Genomic DNA, 19,257 nt, shown 5'->3' on the forward strand with positions numbered 1-19,257 from the left:
GAAGCTGCCTCAATGTCCTGAGTGTTCCAGGGGACAGGGTGGTAGAAGGGAAGTTGCTTAAAGTGATTGCAATGCTTCCTGAAAGGCCACACACTCAAGTTTCCCCCAAGGCTGAAACCTGAGATTCAGGGTGGGCAAGAGGGTCTCTCTGGTCAGGCGTGCTCCTGAGTCCCAACCATACACGTCCAGTGAGTAGGTGGCTGATGTAATGAGGAGAGAGCCTAGGAGCTAGGTGAAGTTCTATCCTTGGACTCTGGCAGGTACCTTAGAATACAGGGCAGATAATAAAGGAACAAAATGGGGTCAGGTACAAGTTCACTAAGTCAACCGGGGTCGTATACAGATAGGAGGGAGAGTTCATTTGAGTCACAGCAGTGGTTTCTAATGAAAACCGAGAAGGCAACGACTGAGAGCCCTCACAGAGCCTAAGTGAGGGCTCTAACCTGGATCTCAATAAGATCTGATCAGTGGACTCACCAAGAGGTCATAGCCGTTAACCTGGGGTCCCATAGAGATCAGAGGTCGCACGTAAGGATTACCGCCCTAAGAAAGCTCTCAAGGCAACGGCAAACAGATAGCAGAGGGGTCTAATGCAGTCACCGGCTGGGGCCTGGAAGATATCCATGACCCACAGGTTTAACATTCAGCCCAGTAATTTTCCCCTAATTTTTCCCTTTGTAATAAGTGCCCCCTTCAGCACCCACCAACAAATATAATGATGAATTTATTTATTAAGTTTAGACTCATCAAGTTTTTGCCACTCTGTGATTCAAGGTTGCAAGGCTCAGGATTCTGTCCCCACCACCGTCAAGGTATCATCTTCTAGACATCTCTCGGGAGCCGTGCTAGGCCCGTCTGCATGTAACCTCCACAGCAGCTCGCTGACATATACAATGTCTTCCTCATTTCTCACTAAGCAAATTGTGGGTTGGAGAAGGCACACAGCTAGCTAGGGCCAAAACTGGCACTCAGATTCGGTCCTTGTTGTTGCTCTGAGCCTCTCTGACCCGCTCCTCCGCTCCTCTGTTAGTGGCTGTCTAGCTCCACACTGGGACATTCAAGGACATGCATAAGCATACGTAAATATGTACACATTCACCCTAGCTCTTTGGAGAGGAGGCTTCAAGTCCAGAAGGCTGGAATCTTGGTTTCTGGTATTCTAGGTGGCTGATGAGAAAGACTCTTCACCCTGGACTCTGTCTGCCTTCTCCATGCCTGAGATCAGACCTTCATCAGAGTTGCAGGTTTAGACAGGCCCTGGCTCTGAGGGGGTATAAAATTGGGGGAAGAGCAATACCCTGTGGGCTTAGAAGCGCAGCTGCTGTGGTCCTTCTGGCAATGAGGGTATCCATTATGCTGTCTTACATGTCCAGACTCTGCCTGTGACGTGCCTGAGGCCCCAAGGGTCATCTTTGTCTCCGCTGCCCCAGTGCCAACCCCACAATCCTTCCCTTTTCACCCACCTGGGTGGGAAACTGTTGCCTCAGTCCAGCTTCCTAGCTCCAGGGCAGGGACTGGGCCAGAGTTCTGAGGCTGAGTTTAAAGCAGAACAATTTGCGTCAGTCCCTTGGCTGGGTTCCCCAGCACCCAGGGGCGACACCTTATAAATGATTTGGAAGGAAGACTTGGAACAGGTCCTTGGAACTGGGGCCAGCGGGACTGGAGAGAGGGTCACTTCCGCTCAGGGACTGCCCTGGCCCTCTCCAATCTCTACTTCAGTACCCACAGGGCCCAGATTCTCATTGTGTCTTCCCTCCTCAGCTGGGCCAGGTACACACAGTCAAACAGGAGTTATTTCTGATTTTATTTATAATATAAAAAATGTTCAAGTGTCAACAGTCAGGTGTTTGGACATGTCAGGGTTCCCATCTGTTCCTGTTTGGGATTTTTGTTTGTTTCCTTTTTAGACAATTGCCTTTTTTTGACAAATTAGCATTGGATCCAGTTGTGAGGGCAGGGGAGGGCAGGATTGGAGGATGAAGTCATAGGTGGGTTGGGAGCTGGGCTGTGAGAAGGACATGGTGTTACTTTATTGCTAAAAGGGGAATCGAATACACTGTCGGAGTGGCTCTTCTGGGTCCCAGCGTGACCATGCATTCAATCTAAAGAATCTGAAATGCAAAGGACATGCAGGCGTAAAATAGAAAAGACGACCTGTAAACGAAGGTGCTGCAGAGGACAGAGTACCCTGGAGGCCGCAGGAGGAGGAGCCATGAAGGTTGGGCCCCTGGTAGTGCTGCCCCTCCCTAGGCCGGGGGCTGGTGGGGAGACCGCCTTCTCTGCCCTCTTTCCTTTAGAAGCCGTGAGGAGCGGGGAGGACCCCTCCCCATTCTAGTTGCTGTAGTGGGGGGACTATGTCTCCCCCTGGAAGTAACCCGACCTTAATTCCAGCTCTAGGCAAGGATCCCTGCTCTCTCTGCCCGAGATTCCATATCTGAACAGGGGAAGATCAAATTCTGCCTTGTCGCCATTTTCTTCCTCACTGCCCACTGCCCTCAGGCCCAGTAGAACCTCGGTCTCTTCTTCCCCTGCCTTTTCTCACCCTCACCGGTTTGGGATCCTACAAGCGCCCATTCCCACCCTGCACCCCAGACGACTCTCCAGGAGCCCCAGATTAGCATACAGCAAAAGGCACCACAATATAGGTTTCTATTAAAGAGTCAAAAAATTGGCCCATCTCTCTTTTTTTTTGTTGTTTCTTTTTTTTTCCGAAGCTGTAAATCAGGATGTTACATATAAATAGTTTCCCTATAAAAACGTCTTTGCCGTTAGCTAGTATTATAAGACAATTTTTGCTAAAATGAAAATAAAACATTTTGTTATACTTTTTTCCTTTTTATAGAAAATAAAAATATTTTTATTTCTTTGTTCGCTCCTATTCCCTCTCCAGTCGGTGGTCTCCGCTCTCCTTGGAGACGTGGGGCGGGCGAAGCGGGGGGCGCCTAGAGGGGCCCCGAGTCCTGCTTGGCCCTCGTAGGCGGCCCACGGCTGTGTCTGCTGCTGGCGCGCGTGCTGTGGCTGTCCAGGGAGTAGTAAGTCCTGCTGTCGGCCGCTGGACACAGCGGCGGCGAGTCCGAGCGCAGCGCGTCGTGCGCCGCCCGCAGGCCGAGGAAAGGCGTGCTCTCGGCCGCCAGCGCCCCGTCCGCGTCGTCCGCCTCGTCGTCCGAGGCCGACACCGAGCCGCAGCCCGAGCCGCTGCTCAGCGACAGCGAGTCCCGCGCCGCGCGTGCGCGCTGCGCCGCCAGCCCGTTGAGGCGCGAGCGCCGCCAGCGCCGTGGCCCCGCCGACGTCCTGCGGGACGCGCCGCGCGTGCGCGGCCGCGGCGGCGGCGGGGGCGCGCACTCCTGCGTGGTCTCGTACTCGTCGTCCTCCGGGATGCGGAAGGGGCTGGCGGGCAGGCTGCCCAAGCTGCCGCCCAGCGCGCAGGCGCTGCGCCGCGGTCCGGGCCCCATGGCGGGGTAGTAGTAGCTGTCGTAGCTGCGCTGCATGTCCGCGCCGGACCCCGGCCCAGGCCCCGGCGGCGCCGGGTGCCGCAGGAGCGGCTGCTGCTCCGCCAGGCGGTAGCTGATGGGCGCGGCGGGCGGCAGCGACACGGCATGCGCAGAGTTGGGCGACGTGATTTCGAAGGTCGGCACCTGCGTGGCCAGCGAGTAGTGGAAGTCCACGGGCGAGAGGCGCGCGGGCGTGGTCAGGGCCGACACGTACCTGCGGGAGAGACAGAAGCGTGGGTCGGGTAATCTGGCTGTAGGGCCAGAAAGAACCCAGTCCTGAGAGTGAAGGCTGTGGCTCTGACCTCGTTCAGTTTCCGTGATCCCTCTCAGCCTGCATAGATAACTATAGTGTTTACTCCCAGAGTGATGCTGGGCGATTTCAGAAATGTACTCGGGTAGTACCCTAGCCCAGTGTCTGCCCTTCACTAAGCATCCGTAAGTGGTCATTTGCTGTGGAGATGCTCATTCTCCGGGGCACGCTCACCTTGGGGCGTTTTATATGTGGTCTCATCTGTTCTGGAGACTCTGCAGGTGAGGGCCATACTACACACAGGAAAAAGAGACTCAGACATTCAAGTGTCAAGGACGTGATGACTAGATCTATTCTTTCTGAATCTGAATCCCCATTTCACCAAGACACCACTAGGTGTCTCTTCTTGGAGCCAATGACTCTCAGGTCCATGACTGGTCTGTTTTTGCTAATACCTCCTAGTGTGAATCCTGGGTACCTATCCCTGGGATTTGAATGCGTTTTAGGCAGAAACTAGTAAGGCTACTTTGAGGAACTACTAGCCATCATTCAGAGTCTCCTTGGATTTGAGCTCAACTGCCCTAGCACGAATAGCTTAGCCCAAGGCATGGTTTAAGAGAGGGAAATCCCAGCCGGGCGGTGGTGGCGCACGCCTTTAATCCCAGCACTCGGGAGGCAGAGGCAGGCGGATCTCTGTGAGTTCGAGGCCAGCCTGGTCTACAAGAGCTAGGTCCAGGACAGGCTCTAAAAAAGCTGCAGCCGGGCGGTGGTGGCGCACGCCTTTAATCCCAGCACTCGGGAGGCAGAGGCAGGCGGATCTCTGTGAGTTCGAGGCCAGCCTGGTCTACAAGAGCTAGTTCCAGGACAGGCTCTAAAAAAAAAAAAAGCTGCAGAGAAACCCTGTCTCGAAAAACCAAAAAAAAAAAAAAAAAAAAAAAAAAAAAAAAAAAAAAAAAAAAAAAAAGCTGCAGAGAAACCCTGTCTCGAAAAACCAAAAAAAAAAAAAAAAAAAAAAAAGAAAAAAGAGGGAAATCCCAAAAGCTGCTACAGGAAGTGACACTGGGTGGGCTCCTTAAGCCAGAGCAGATAATACCAAGATTAAGACGGGTCTCTATTCCTCTTACTTCCTTGAAAAGTTTGCTTTTGCTAATCTATCTCCAGGGTGGCTAAGGGACCTCACACCTGCACTAGGGCAGCTTGCCCTTCCTGACCTATCAACTCACTCCTGTCTGGTTCTCCCAGAGGTGAGAGCCACACGTGGAGCCTGGAACGTTTGGTTTTGCTCTTCACAATCCACCTTGTGAGCCTTCAGCCTCCACCATAATCCATACTCCAGTACAGGAATCACTCACCGCCATGCCTTTCTTCCAGACTGCATTCCATGTTCCTGACTGCGCTCTGGAGCTGGCTTAGTGTCCTTCCTACTTTCTTACGGGATCAGGAATTAGTTGCCTGCTCACTTCCCTTTCCCACACACAGAACTATTTAACTGCTGGGTGCTACCCACTCCTCTCCCGAGGCACACTCTCCAGTCATGCCACCACCTTGGGGTCTCTTCACTCTAGGAAGTTCCCAGAACAAACAAAACAAAACAACTCCCCTGCCCTTTCCAACCAAAACCAAGCCAACCGAACAAATCAAACCTCAGCTCTGCTAAGGATGCCCTTCCTATTTAGCTCTACCTCCCAAGCAAGCAGAAGCCAAGGGCCCTTGGTGTATCTGTGTCCCCAGCCTGCCTGCTGAGCTCTGTGACTTCTCTCAGCCCACCTTGCTTCTCTTAAGCATGCTCTTAAGTGTTTCCGTTAGAACAGCTGCAGCGATACACCACGTCTGGAAAACTTTCCTTCCCCATCTCCCTGCCGAGGGTCCTCCCACCCACCCAGGGCCAGGGTTACCATTGAAGACAACAGAGACGGGTGTGAAGGAGGCAGAACTCTATACATCTACCAGCCCCATGTATAGCAGGTGTTGTTTCCTCCAATCTGCACCGAAGGAACAAATTTTGAGGCGAAGGTCTGGGCTTGGAGAGGAAAATCTGGGTGCTTCTTGGAACTGGTAGTTGGATCAGGTTTCTCTGTCCTGAGGTGGTGTCTGTCCTTAGCGCATGTAAAACTGTTCTGGAGTCAGTGGTTTGTCCCTCACTTGGAATAAGAGCAGGTAGGTCATCTCTGGGGATGCTTCATTAGCCCAGGCCTGGCATAGAGTCATTTGAATGAGAAAGAGGTAGAGTTGCTCCCCATCCTGAGCCTCCCCTGCTGTGGTGTACCTCCTCTGCTTTCCTCTCACAGACCTAGCTTCCCTGACAGCCACTGCAAAGCCCATTAGGGTGGGGCCTCGTTCCCAGGACTCCTGGTGTGGAGTCAGGGAAGAAGGGAATTTCCTTTGTGTGTGTGTGTGTGTGTGTGTGTGTGTGAGAGAGAGAGAGAGAGAGAGAGAGAGAGAGATAAGAGGGGGGAGTTGGTACTCTCCTTCCACTTTGTGAATTCTAGGAATTAGACTGCCAGGCTTGGTGGGCAAGGCTTATTTGCCACTGAGCACCCCTGCCAGCCTCACGGGAAGAGAAATGTCCTGGTTCTTAGTTCATGGGCTTCTCAGGATCCCAGCCATGCCTTTGGGCACCAGGATCTTGGTGCTGATGCTGACAGTCCGAGATCACCCTTGGCTTATGTCCTTGCCTTCTGGTGAGTACCCTTGAAAATAACCTCTTTTCCTAGCTTCTAATTTCCTTGGTCTTGGGTGTCTTTCTGTTTCTGCTGAGATGTGGGGTCTTTAGGTGATACTGGGAACCAGACAACCTTGGGTCCTGGGTGTATGGAACAACCCTGTTTGTCCCTGATGCTTCAGTATGGTTGTTAATGTTCCCTGATAGGATAAACTATGTGGTCACTCCAGCCAGGATCCACTGAGCTAGATGTAGTTCTAATCCCAGGAGACCACCCAACCTTTCTGGGACCTTGTTTGAGGATCTTGGCAATGCCTCTGAGGCACCCTAAGGGTCAGCTTTGGACTGGGAGTGGCAACTTTCTAGCCAAGGTGGTGCTCAGTCAAGGGGTAGTAGAAACTGACCTCTCACTGTGCGGAGAGTCACGCAGGGAGTCTATGGAGTCGTGGTAGGGTGGCACGGCAGCCCTGCGCCGCTCCTCCTGGCTGTAGGCCGCTGCCCTCCGCGCTCGCGCCTCCACACAGGCTGGGCTGTTGCACTTGCTGGTGCCCACTGATGACAGCATGATGCCTGACTGGGAATCCGAGGTCATGCTCTCCGAACGTTCCAGGCTCCACGTGTGGCTCTCATGTCTGGGAAAACCAGATAGAGTGAGCTGATAAGTCAGGAAGGGCACGTTGTCCTAGTGTAGGTGTGAGGTCCCATAGCCATCCTGCTCTTAGTTCCTCATCTCTCTGTGGCTCCCTTAGATCCCTGTCCTCTCTACTCTGGGGTGATGTGGAGTTTCGCAGATGCTCAACCCTGATCATGGGAGAAGGAAGGCTGGGATCCTGTGGTTGGTGAGTTGCCATGTGTAGAGTTTCCTTCCTTTGCTTCTGCCACTAACATCCCCCAGCTGGGACACTGCCACCCCCATGTTCTTTAGCCGTTCCTCAGGATCCCAGCCTCAGAGGCCAGTATGCAAAGGCTCTGACTATTGCATGGTGCTCTCCACGGAAGGAGGGACCAGCCTTGTTATTTTTCTAGCTGTAGGAACTATTGTGCGTGTGCGGGCAAGTTGCCCCAGTGCTGGAGAGTCAGGTGGACTGTGATCGGTATGCAAACACACGAGGAGATATCAACTAGCTGTGGACAATTGAATGACAAAGTACAGGAATCAGCAGGATTCTGTGGGCCCTGCTGCTGCTCACCTGTGGCTGGAGGTGGGCGTGGCTGTGGAGCAGTGGTGAGAAGGTGAGCAGGAGTGGCTCCCAGAGAATGTGGTCTCAGTTTCCCTCCGGATCATGTGATCTGTGGCGGGCACATTTTTGGAGATGTACTGGAACGGACAGAAAGTTGGGAGGAGTTAGCGATGGAGACTAGATAGGCTCCCTTTCCGGGTGGGGGGGGGCAAGTGATGAGCACCAAGCTCTAGGTTAAAGGGTGACCCCCTGGGTGAGATGTGACTTGATGGATCAGCGATGGCCCCCACAACCAATCCCCCCCATTCTTCCTTATGGAAATGAGCAGAGTGAAGCCAGGTCCTTGGTGAGTTGGTGCCCGACACACAGGACTGCCCTGGCCCATGCTTGCAGCCAGAGAAGGTTGCTATCCAGCGAGCTAAGAGGGGGGCAGGTCTGGGAACACCACTCACATCAGCCATCTGGATCTCCTCAGGGTCCAGCCGAGGGTGGCTGGGCCCGTTGGCCAGGCTCCGGTTCTGGTGGGCTGGACACATGTTCTGCCGGAGATGGTTATGCATCTGTCTCCGCTGTTTTCTACACAGGGAAAGGATATGTGAGCTTAGCATGGCTCCCCCAAAGGGACGGAATTCCCTGGCTGTCCTTCCAGGGAGATTGGGCAATGCACAGAACCCCATTGCTTTGTACTGTGTGGCAAAGTTCTGGGGTTCATGAAGATATTTTTCTTTATTTTTAAATGAAGATATTTTTCTGCCTCCATCTGCAGTGTAGAATCCCTTACCATCCCAAAGACCACTGACCACAGAAAGCCCATAAATGACTCTCACACCGCGCTAGCCCCCCTTCCTCATTTGTGTAGTAATTGTTTATTGGGTTTTTACTGTGTTCCAGATTCTGCTGGGGAACAGATGAGGTAAACATGGTCTGTGCTTCAAGCAGCCTGGGGCCAGGAGGGGAGGTGGAGAGTAAATAACACGTAAGTGAGTGGTCACTTCCAGGGAAGTTTTATAAAGAAGATAAAACAGAATGCTATGATTCGGGAGCCAGACCAGTAGGACTCCCATATACTGATACATAATAAATGCTCAGTAAATTATTTTATCATATGCAACTGTAATTATCACTCCCATGGCTCTAACTCTTCCTGCTCGTCAGTATCCCATTTTTTGCCCCAGGCTTGCCTCTTGCTGCCTCCCTCCACCCAGCTTGCTGCTTCCTGGGACAGCCAGCATTGGATCCTGTGCAGCGTTCTGCCCTACACTCCAGCCTCTCCACCGGTTTGTGTCTTCTCTCCTTAGGCCCTAGCCTGAAGACCACTTCATAGGGAAAGCCCTTCTGCTCTCCAGATGAGGATAGGGGCTTCAAAATCATGTCTTGGAGGCAAAGATGTAGTGGAGGCAGGGAGACCTCTGTGGATCCCAGGGCAGTCAGGGCTGTGTAGTGAGACACTGCCTCCAAACAAACAGCGACAAAAAGTCCCAAGCCAAACATGCCCTGGGGCCACTTGCTTGCAGCCTGGTCATGCTCCTGGGGCTGGGTCGAGTGTCAGCACTGCTGAAAGTTTAGAGCTGCCGGTCAGAACTGGCGCTTCTTTCTGCAGTTCCCGGACTCTACTTCTTTGGCCCAGTCCCACCCCCTCCTTCCTTCCCTGCCTTTCTGGTTCTGGTTCCCTCCAAGATGAGGTCAGCAGGACCTTCAGCCCCATCTGTAGGGCAGCAGGAGTCCAGACCCAGAGAGTCAGCTTCTGAAATGGTAACTCTGTCTAGGCTCACTTTCCAGATCTAAACAAATGTTGCATGACCCTGGCCTTCGTTGGCTCCACACCACCTGAAGTCTCACATCAAGGTTTTATGGAGGCACCTGAATCCCAGATATCTTTAGTTTCTGTTCACTCTTTCTGATCCTGCCTTTCTGCTCTGAGCAGTCTGGGCTGCCCTCTCTGGCTTGTCTTTCGGTTTGCCCTCTTCTACACTTCCCAGCGTTCCCAGCTGCTGCCCCGGACTTGCCCTGAGATCGCCCAATTGCTCCAGGTCCTATGGGAGATAGGAGAGCTGGGTTTGAATCAAGACTTTCTCTGTGCCTGTCCCGTGGAGCTACACCCGCAGAGGCCCCGAGACTACTGGGAACAGGAAGCTGTAGGCTCCCAGGCTGGGCAGAGTAGATACAGGGAAAAAGTTCTGTTCTCACAAAAACATATTGGAGGCTACCCCCTGGCTTGGCCTGTTCTCAGCTTGAGCATGTAACACTCACTTGGTCTTGCAGTAGGCGACCACACAGACGATGCCCACGACCAGCAGAGCCACACAGATGCCAGTAATTGTCAGGACTCTCTTCTGGTACAGCTCCTCAGCCTCTGCAGGGCAGAGCAGGAACAGAGCCCATGGAGATGCTTGTATATGACCTCCCTATTCCCAAGCTGTGGGCTTCCTCAGCACAGGTTCTGTCCCCTCCTGCCATCCCTTCTCCTTGCCTCCCTTCAGATTCCCCCTACACCTGGTCACCCCTTCCCAAGCCCCATATCTGCCCAGTGCACATGAGTGGAAAATGCAGGGGATGGAGGAGGGGATGGAGGAGGGGATGGAGTAGGGGTGAAGTTCCAAGGCCACAGTAGAGGGGAGGCAACACCTTGACCAGCACCCCTGCCCTGCTCATGGCGGCCCAGCAGAGGGTTGTGCCTCATGGCAATGAACAGAAGCCCAGGGCAAAGGCCTTGCTCAGGCACCCCGGTTCCCTAAGAAGGGGTGGTGATAGGATATCAGGCCCAGATTTAGGAGGGGTGCTAGGGCCAGGAGCAGGAACACAGCATATTGGGCCTAGAGGGGTGTGGAAAGAAAGGCCTTTCTCCATTCCCACAGTCTGGTCAGGGTAGTGCCTTGGCTCACTGGACCTTGTTGTCCACTGGAGAGGCCTACCAGGGACAGCACAGCCCCACCTGGCATGCAGGGATGTGGGTGCACAAGGAGCAGGCCCCACCTTCACTAACGAGCTGGGTGAGGCTGAGCCCAACTGTTCGCCTTCCCTCTGTGCCTGGTATGGCCACCCCTACCCCTCTAAAACAGAGAAAGCCAGGAGGAAGACAAGGAAAAGGCAACAGCACTGGCTACAGCCCAGGCCATATCTCAGCGAGCCCTCCTTACTCAGACCTGCTGGCTGGTACTGCCACCTTCTCTGCTACCAGTTTAGTGATAAGTAGAGGCAGGCCCTCCGTGATTGGCAGAGCTCTGAGAACTGTCCCTGATCTCTCAGATTTATGTCACCTCCTGTGTACACCAGCAACCTCAGAGCTACAAACCCTCCGGACACTCACATATCCAAGCTATGGCTCCTGGAGTCACAGACATTCATACATGTGAATCTGCACACACAACTGACCACATGCTCCAGAAATGGGTATACATGCATGCATGCCCAAGCACACTGAGTTACATTCAGGCAGAGTTTAACCAATCTCTGCCCACTGAGCTTTACTCTGTTCATCTACTAGGCCTCCCCAGTCAGTGTTGCCATCACTTCTTGGAGACCACTCTGCTCATGGTTATAGGCAGCTTCCACTAGCTGGACTGTGGTGGTGCACACCTTTAATCCCAGCACTTGGGAGGCAGAGGCAGGCGGATCTCTGTGAGTTCGAGGCCAGCCTAGTCTACAGAGCAAGTTTCAAGACAGGCTCCGTAGCTACATAGAGAAACCCTGTCTCAAAACAAAACAAAACAGCTTCCACATTATCAAGTCCTGGCACTTGGCCTGGTGCCCTGAAACTTTGGTGGTGGCTTGACTTCTTTCTCTTAACCCATGCCAAATGAACCGAGGCTCCCAGGCCTATGTCTTTCCTCCACTCTTTCTTGACACCATCTAGACAGACTTTCAGTCCTATGGGTATGCATTCCCCATTTCCATCTCCTGCCCTGATTTCTCCCTGCTTCTCGGCTCAATATCTATGAGCCATGACCAGCCAAACTACTGGTCAGTCAAAACCCCAGTAGCCTGGATTTCTCCACACCTGCCTGCCCATATCATTGGCGAGGCTTCTCTACCTGCCCCCCCCCTTCCCACCTCCCTGGTCCATTCAAAAGTCATCTCAGCATTGCTTTTCAAGTGAGGCATGGGTCTGACCCGTGAGCATTTTCACTACTGCCTCTGTAGTGCAGGAGGGGCTCCTCAACTAGAGATGGCCACCTCCGGCAGGCCTTTCTGCTTGCACTCCTAACCCTGACTCATCCCCATGCTCCACAGACACCAGCAATAACGCAGCACATTCTAGTCTGCTGCTGCTTAGAAACACAATGGGTTCTCATTGCAAACATAAAAATCAAGGGCTTCCTGTATTTTCAAGGCCCCCAATTACCTATTTTCACATTCTTTTTGGATATTGTCTGTAGTCTGTTGTGCTTGGAGTCAGCTGCAGCATCTCTGTCCACTGAGTAACACAAGTCTACATATACTGTGTCCCCTGCCTTCAACACTCTTAACCAGGTGTTTGGAGGGCTGGCTGCCAGATGTACCACGTAGGACACACCTTTTCTTGATCATAAGTTACAGTAGCTCTCTACTGCAGCCCAGTCAAACCCTGAGCTCACTTTTATTTATTTATTTATTTATTTATTTATTTATTTATTTATTTATTTATTTATTTCTGTGTCAGTTGTCAACAGTGTTTCCCATTTGTTGCTGTCTCCTCTGAATGTAGTTCCAGGAGGGTAGGGATGCTATATGTGGTAAGTTCTGGTGTTGAGTGGAGCTTTTTGGTTAAATGAGTGAGTGCATCCCCCCTCCCCTGCCCCAGACAGACATACACCTACACCTCCTCCTGCTGGCAGTGTCAACACCAAATACTCTGGGCTTAACACAGACATTCCACAGCCTTTCTGTATCCCCAGTCCTGTCCTGAGACACTGCTAGCCAGACATCACCATTCTCCCATCCCAACAGAATCCATCCATACACACCTGCAGATCCATTCCTGTGTACCCAGCCTCCACCCTCCTCCCCGGGACCCAGACAGACACTCACATACAGACTTTGCCTTCCACTGAGAGCAACCGACAGGTGCTTGGGGAGCTAAGACCTCTGCAAGGCTGCCATGGGAAAGCCTTTCCGTATCTGATGTCTCTGGTGTTCCCCATCATCACTACCAGATCATTTCCACCACTCCTGAGCCCTGCGTGTCTGCTGTTGTGACATCCGGGGACACTTGGGCCTAGGCTGAAGACCAAACCAGAGAGCTTAAAATGTTCCTCCTCAAAGTCTCTTACACATAGGTAGTATTCTAGAGGCCAAAGGGCAGTGTGTGACTGTGGCGGATGTAGGGAGTTACATGGAAGTTTCTGGGGAGGGCGGTAGGGGAAAGGAGGGTAGGTACAGATTAGAACCTTGGTGGCCTTGCCCGCAGATACACATATACACTACATGCCACTGGAGGGGCAGATCACAGAGGAGTGAAAGCCTCAAGCAGACGGCAGAGCCTGGGGCAGACAGACACAGCAGGGACAGGAGCAAATGGGACGTTGTCAGCTTCTAGCCTGGTGCAGAGAATATGAAGCAGTGGAAATGGATTTAGCAAGGAAAGAGGACCAGTGTGAGATGGAAAAAGTTGCCTCTCTGCATAGCTCCCCAAACCAGGTTTCTTCTGTCTACAGACCCTTCGAGTAGCCATGTCTGGTTTGATTGCTGACAGGCTTTTCTGCTTGGGAGGGCTAGTGCCTGCAGGTTCCTCCCCTGCAGGGGGTGCTAACTGGGCACCAGGCACAGTTTGAACTGCAGGGTACCCTGCTCTTCATGAGATTTTTCTTATCTGGCTCTAAATCAACATGATTTATGCTAGGGCATCTTGGTGAGGCCAGGGAAATTTTCGGAATCACCCCCTTTCCATTTGGGAGGAAAGGAAGCCTAAAGTTCCGCGATCCTGGCGTCAGAGGCTGGGGAGGGGCTGTGCAGATGATGCAGAGTGATTGACAGGTGCCATACCCTTTAACTCAAATCCAAGGTGCTCTGGCAGTGCAGAAGAGAGGAGAGTGCGGGGGCAGGGGAGAATGAGAGAAGGGGCGGGGGGGGGGGAGAGAGAGAAAACGTTGGTCAGAACTCTTCAGACGCTGGGCAGCCAGCCTGTGAGATGAAAGCCGGTTAGTAGTGCCCCCTCCCGGCCTCCTGAGCTCCTTCCCTGGTCCCTAGTCCCTGAGAGCCCCAAGAAGGCAAGAGAGAGGCCATGTTAGAACTGACAGGCAGGGAAGGGCCCCTGGAGGTGAGCAGTGGAGTTAGTACCTGGTGAGAAGGCACAGGCGCAAGAGTCAGTTGGCAAAGTCCTCTAGGAGCAGAGGACCAGTCGGGTGGGGTTCAAGGAAGAGTGCCCAATGCCCCCCTCCTGACTCTAACTCCATCCCTTCAGCATCCTCAGGCCCTCCTGAAGTCAGTTTGCCCGTACCCCTATCTCATTCTTGGGGGTCCTTTTCATCTGTTCAAAATGAATGTGTCATGTCTCTGGACGAGCCCCATGTTCCTGCCTTGTGCCAAGGCGTAGCTGGCCTGGCAGAGCTCTTGGCAGTCTGAGTGCAGAGCTTTGATGTCATAGGGGAGAAGAATGGGGATAGGAGAAGACCCCAAGAAGCAAGTCATTGCTCCATTTGATATCCCATACACCTGGGCTCCCAGGATTGGGCTGTGGTACCCAAACCCTTCTCACTATCAGGAGAGCATCTACAACTGAGAGCACAGAAAGAGTGAGTTCATCTGTGGAGCATGCACACTTCTTACACTATGGACGAATTACAGTGTTGGAAGTGAGGTCATTACCTGAATGTGTGAGTTCAAGCCCTTGAAAGGTGGATGCTTACAACATTGAGAGGTTAAATAATGGTCAGCTCTGGCAGTCACAGTCACCATTGTCTGTGACTCTGAGAGATGGCCAGCCTATTTAATCTCAGTGTCTCGGCTATGATTGGGGGGAATCAGGCCTTGCCATGGGATCCTGGAAGGCCTGAAAACCTGGCTGTGCTTCAGAACCATTCAGTCCAATGGGGGAAAATCTGGGTGGGAGCCCAGAAATCTTGGTGACGTTTTAAAGCCTTGCCTTGCTTTTTCAGGCACAGCCTGTCCTGTTCTACAGACCTGGGTCTCTAACTTGCTATGTGGATGTGTTCTCTTCAAAGTGCCAGTATACAGAGGCAGATGTGAGCAGGCCCAGCCAACAGGAGGTTAAGACACACGTATGCCAGGGCCCCTGCTCACACCTGCCTGGGCACACTCCCTCACTGGCTTCCACAGCAGTCACCCAGACCTGTCACCGGGCTTCTCATCTGTGGAAGAAGCACCCTGAGAATCACCTGCTCCACTTCTTTGTGCTTTCTGAAAGGGATTCTAGAGGGTTCCATATTTGGAAAAGAGCAGGAGTGTGGGTGGCTCTGAGCCAAAGACCAAGAAGGTCCTGATCCCAAGAATCTTGAGGAAGATACTTGGGGTTTTGACCCAACCAGTTCTGTGCAGAGGCCACATCAAGGAAGTGCTGATCCCAGCACTTCAAACACAAGCCCTCTGCAGTTCTGTCACACTGAAGCTGGGGAGGTGGTGAGGATTTGGCTTCTTTTCAGTTTTGCCCTGACTGCTTGGAGCCCTAATTGCAGCTCAGGGTCCTCTTTGGCTGGATCAAAGGGTCACAGAGAGGTTCTCATCCTGGAGCCTAGGACTTGGAAGCACTTGGGAGCATGTTACTGATGTCCACTCACGCTTGCCCGAGGGACAGCAGACCAGTTTCACCAGGTTCTAAGTGCTGGTCCTCAGCTCACTTTCAGACAAAGTTGGTGAAGTCTAAGGGGCAGCTGGTACCCTGTAGTGCCGTGGTACTTTCTCAAGGTGATGCAGGAAATCAGGAGGATGACTGAAAGGGATCATGGGTTTAAGCTATGGCCATTCCTGCTCAGCCTTGCCTGATTATTCCTGAGGATGATGGCCACCTGGAGAAGCAAGCAAGTCTCTCAAAGCCCTCTGAGAATGTTCTTCCAGGTCACTGCTCTGGGAACCAAACTGTGCCAACAGCAGCTCCCTGGTGTCATGGTAGGGTGAGCCAGTGGCGGCTGGCATGATTGGTGAAGCCACTGAGAGTTTGGCCAGTCATTAGGTCGATGACTTTCTTCCTGGGAAGCCCGAGGGCAGGCGCTGAGGGATCTACAGTTGTGTCTGTTGCTTTTAGGAGAGCAATCGCCTACTTGTGGTTTTTTTTTTTCATGGCACTCAGCCAGGATGGTATGGTACCACTGAGCCTCAGGCCAGAAATGTTCATATTGACCTGTAAATTGGATGTCAGATTTCTACCAGGCTTCTTAGGAAATACGCAAATTTATTGTCTCGGACATAACCAATGGCAGTCATAAGGTGCCTGGAGGAGGAGGAGACAGTGTTGTATGTGCTGATATGAGCATGTGCTCCTGTGTTTGCATGCGTGTGAGTGTATGGTCATACACATGTGGGATACAGATGGGCCAGCTTTCCCTTTCAGGAGGGCGCGGCCTGTAGTGGGAGAAACTTCAAAGTGCTTTTGGGGATAAAGTGCTACCGGGTTGAAAATCTTGCCTGGTTTTGAGGTGGTCTGGGTAGGGGCAGGGTCAGACGCTTTGCTTCCCACCATCTATACTACAGTGCCCTCGGGTCATAATGGCAGGCCCTGGCATGAGCCCCTCAGGTGCGTCAGTTCATGTTCACTGCTGCCGTCTAGGCCTAGATGTCGCTATCCTAAGTCTACAGACGAGAGAACAAACCCAGAACACTTGAATAGTCCCAGGACTAGGGATCTAGGTACCGGCCCTTCTGGATGGGCATCTGAGGGCTTCAGGGGGCACAGGATGGTGGATGTCTAAAGCATCATAAAGGCCTTCAGGGGACGTGTTTGAAGAACAGGAATCTTTCACATAAAGGCACCTGTGTGGTACTGATGATACAGGCAGGAAGCTGGGGATTGCAGCTGTAGGCTTTCTTTTGGGCTCTGAGGGTCCTGTTGACGTTCCCAGAAGATATAGGCTGGGCTGACATGATGTAGCTGGCCAAGGGGCTTTGCATAGTAGCCCACGTTCTGGAGGCTCTGCTGCTCTCTGAGCTAGGGCTGGCTGGGACTGCCCGTCCAGAACACTTTCCCAAGCTGTGGAGGCTCTTAGCCAAGGGTGGAAAGGAACCGGTCCCCCACTGCCTCTCTCAGCAGGCCCACCCTTGCCTGTCTGCTCTGGCTTCTCCTGGAGCCTTGGAAGCCTCTTCCCCTGCCCCAGAGCTCTCCAAATGGGCCGTATCTGATTTTGAAATTCTCCCATAGCTTGAGTTTTAGTGAATTCTTTTGGCCTACATGTCTTGCTCACACATTCTGTCTTTGTCCCCTCTTTCCCGTGGCCTGTGACTGGAGGGTCTGAAGAGAACACTGCCTGTCTCATGTTATAGACGGAGGTGACTCTCTGTGTCAACAGCCCTCACCTTCTGGGGCCCAAATGCTCCTTCTAAAGACAGTAGACAGATGTCTGGGCTTTGTCTGGGGTCTGAGGACAATTGTGAGCTTTGCTTTTCCACCCTGAGACCCGAACTCTAGAACTCTTTTTCTGACATGCTGCCTACTAACTCCTGGGTTTCCCTTTTGGTATTTTTATGGAGTTTTCCTTCCCAGCACTCAAGTGTCATCTGGGTTCTCTGGTTCCTTACTTTTTGCAGGACCCAGATTCCTCCCTAAAAAGGAGGAGGGTACTAGTCTGCTCTGCAGAATAGGATGGGTACCAACAGACCACAGGGATCCAAACCAAGTCTAGAACTTTCCAGAGGCTAATTGCTCCATCCACCCCACCTGGTGGTGCCTGAAGGCACTGCTCCTGGGCACCAAGGAAAACAAGCCACTATTCTAGCCAAATTTCTCCCGGTGTGGAAGAAAGAAAGGAGATGGGATCCTGGATAGTGTTCAATTTAGACAGGTTTTGGGAAGAGTCACCAGATTCCCCTTGAGTCCGTTAGCATCTGCGGCAGCCCTCAGTTCACTTCATCCTGTAACCTGCTGATGGGAACTGTTGCTAGGGCTGCTCTCTTCCACTCTGCCCTCTGCCTTGGTCCTAGAACCCCAACACAGACCATTTTGGCCAGACCAGAAGATAGGCGTTTGAGACCTTTTCTCTTCTCTCAAACCTACCCGCAGAAACATGCACACACTCACTGCCTGGCCCATCAGCAGCCTGGCACCAGAGGTAGGGGAGGGCCCTGCAAATGCCTCTTCCTCCATCTGGCAGGCTGCCTGATCCCAGAAGAGAGGAGAGGCCTGGACATGGCCCTGCTGCTGCAGAGAGTTGAGCTTTACTACTCTCAGGTGATACAGGTGACTTATGGGGGTGCGTGGGGAGACAGGGGTGTATCGTCTCCTCTGCGGAGGCTACTGGTAAGCACTGAGGACTGAGAGGAGCTCAGGATACCCCTGTTCCCTCCAAGTCTTGATAAGTAAGGTCCCCATCCCTCCCACATGGGGAGACTGCCAGTCACCAGGGAAGAAAAGCAATAGAAGAAAGAAACATACTGGAGAAGTTGACCATTGCGAACTGCTGACACCTGTCCCCGGTGTATCCCACAGGACACCTACCAAAAGAAAGAAAACCAGAAAGAGAGAGCCAGGATAGCAAGACACAGGCATTGCAACACCCCGGCACAGGCTCCTGCCAGTGCCAGCTAGGTTCCTCGCCACGGTTACCATTTGTCCTGGCCCTGTCGCTCTGCCCCTTACCTGCAGCCCTGAACTTTAAACCCAAGGATTAGGCCAAAAAAATGAAAAACAAAGCAAAACAAAAACAAAACAAAAGAACTAACAAACCAAAGTACAAAAAAAAGAAAAGAGAAACAAAAACAGAACAGCCGGAGATCAAAACAACCAACACCCCTGACCCTACGCCCTGCACTGGGGACTGCACCCGGCGCTTTCTAAGGAGCGGGGACTTGTGTTTGTATCTTCAAACATACTTTGCTTAGGATCTGGCATGTACAATCGCAAAGGCAGTTTCTCCAAACATCTCTGTCCGAAGAATCCGTTTGGACATCTGGAGAAGGAAAAGGGGAAAAATCACAGAACAAACTGGCATCATCCACGAGGCTAAGGTTAGAAATCAAAGTGCGCAGTGATGAATGAGAACACCAAGTCAGGCACTTGGGGTCACACTCGTAGCTGAAGGGGCTGGAGTCGGGGGCTGGGTGGAGGGCTCTGTCCTCTCTAACAAACGCTCTAATCCATGTGGCTCTGTTGGGGATGGGGCGGGTGGGGTGGGGCAGGGAGGAGGATGAGTTAGGGAAGTTGGGTGGGGGAAGGTTGGGGGGGTTATTGACTAACTGTCCTACTGGTTGGGGAATTTTCCTTCTTACCTGCCTGGTGCCCCAGGAAGCCAGAACTGTAGCCTCGGGGTGCCAGGCAGCCAGACTTATGGGATACAAATTGCTGGTGTCACGCCTGAGGCTCTGCTGAAGGATCCTCTCTGGGACTCTGGGCAGGTTTCCTCCTCTATGGAGCAGCTCCCAGAAAACTCAAAGTAGAATTCTGCTAGGCTGTTCTCACACTGTGTGCTCATGGCCAAAGGGACTTCGGAGGTATTTGATCTGTTCTCTCAAAGAGGGATCTGTGTGCCAGTGTGTGTGGGAAATCCGTCCCCCAGGGCTCCTGTAGTCTCCGCTAGCATAGGAAGGGATATG

The 19,257-nt window shown here is 52.6% G+C and overlaps 1 protein-coding gene across 5 annotated transcripts in view; it reads right to left on the bottom strand.

The window, feature by feature from the left end:
- Nucleotides 1–2,942: 2,942 nt before the first annotated feature.
- Nucleotides 2,943–19,257, bottom strand: part of Nrg2 (neuregulin 2) — a 183,378-nt gene continuing 167,063 nt past the window's right edge. The window contains exons 5-11 of one of the 5 annotated variants that reach the window (XM_038331098.1): nt 18,101–18,159; nt 13,546–13,569; nt 9,835–9,937; nt 8,037–8,160; nt 7,594–7,721; nt 6,808–7,035; nt 2,943–3,705 (exon numbers count right to left, since the gene is read on the bottom strand). In XM_038331098.1, coding sequence (XP_038187026.1) covers nt 2,943–3,705; nt 6,808–7,035; nt 7,594–7,721; nt 8,037–8,160; nt 9,835–9,937; nt 13,546–13,569; nt 18,101–18,159 — 1,429 coding nt within the window. Of the gene's footprint in view, nt 3,706–6,807; nt 7,036–7,593; nt 7,722–8,036; nt 8,161–9,834; nt 9,938–13,545; nt 13,570–18,100; nt 18,160–18,537; nt 18,615–19,257 lie in introns of all 5 variants that reach the window. The other 4 variants (XM_038331097.1, XM_038331100.1, XM_038331099.1 and 1 more) reach the window with 4 other exon arrangements.

Source organism: Arvicola amphibius, chromosome 5, assembly GCF_903992535.2.
Source record: "Arvicola amphibius chromosome 5, mArvAmp1.2, whole genome shotgun sequence".
NCBI classification, from domain to species: Eukaryota; Metazoa; Chordata; class Mammalia; order Rodentia; family Cricetidae; genus Arvicola; species Arvicola amphibius.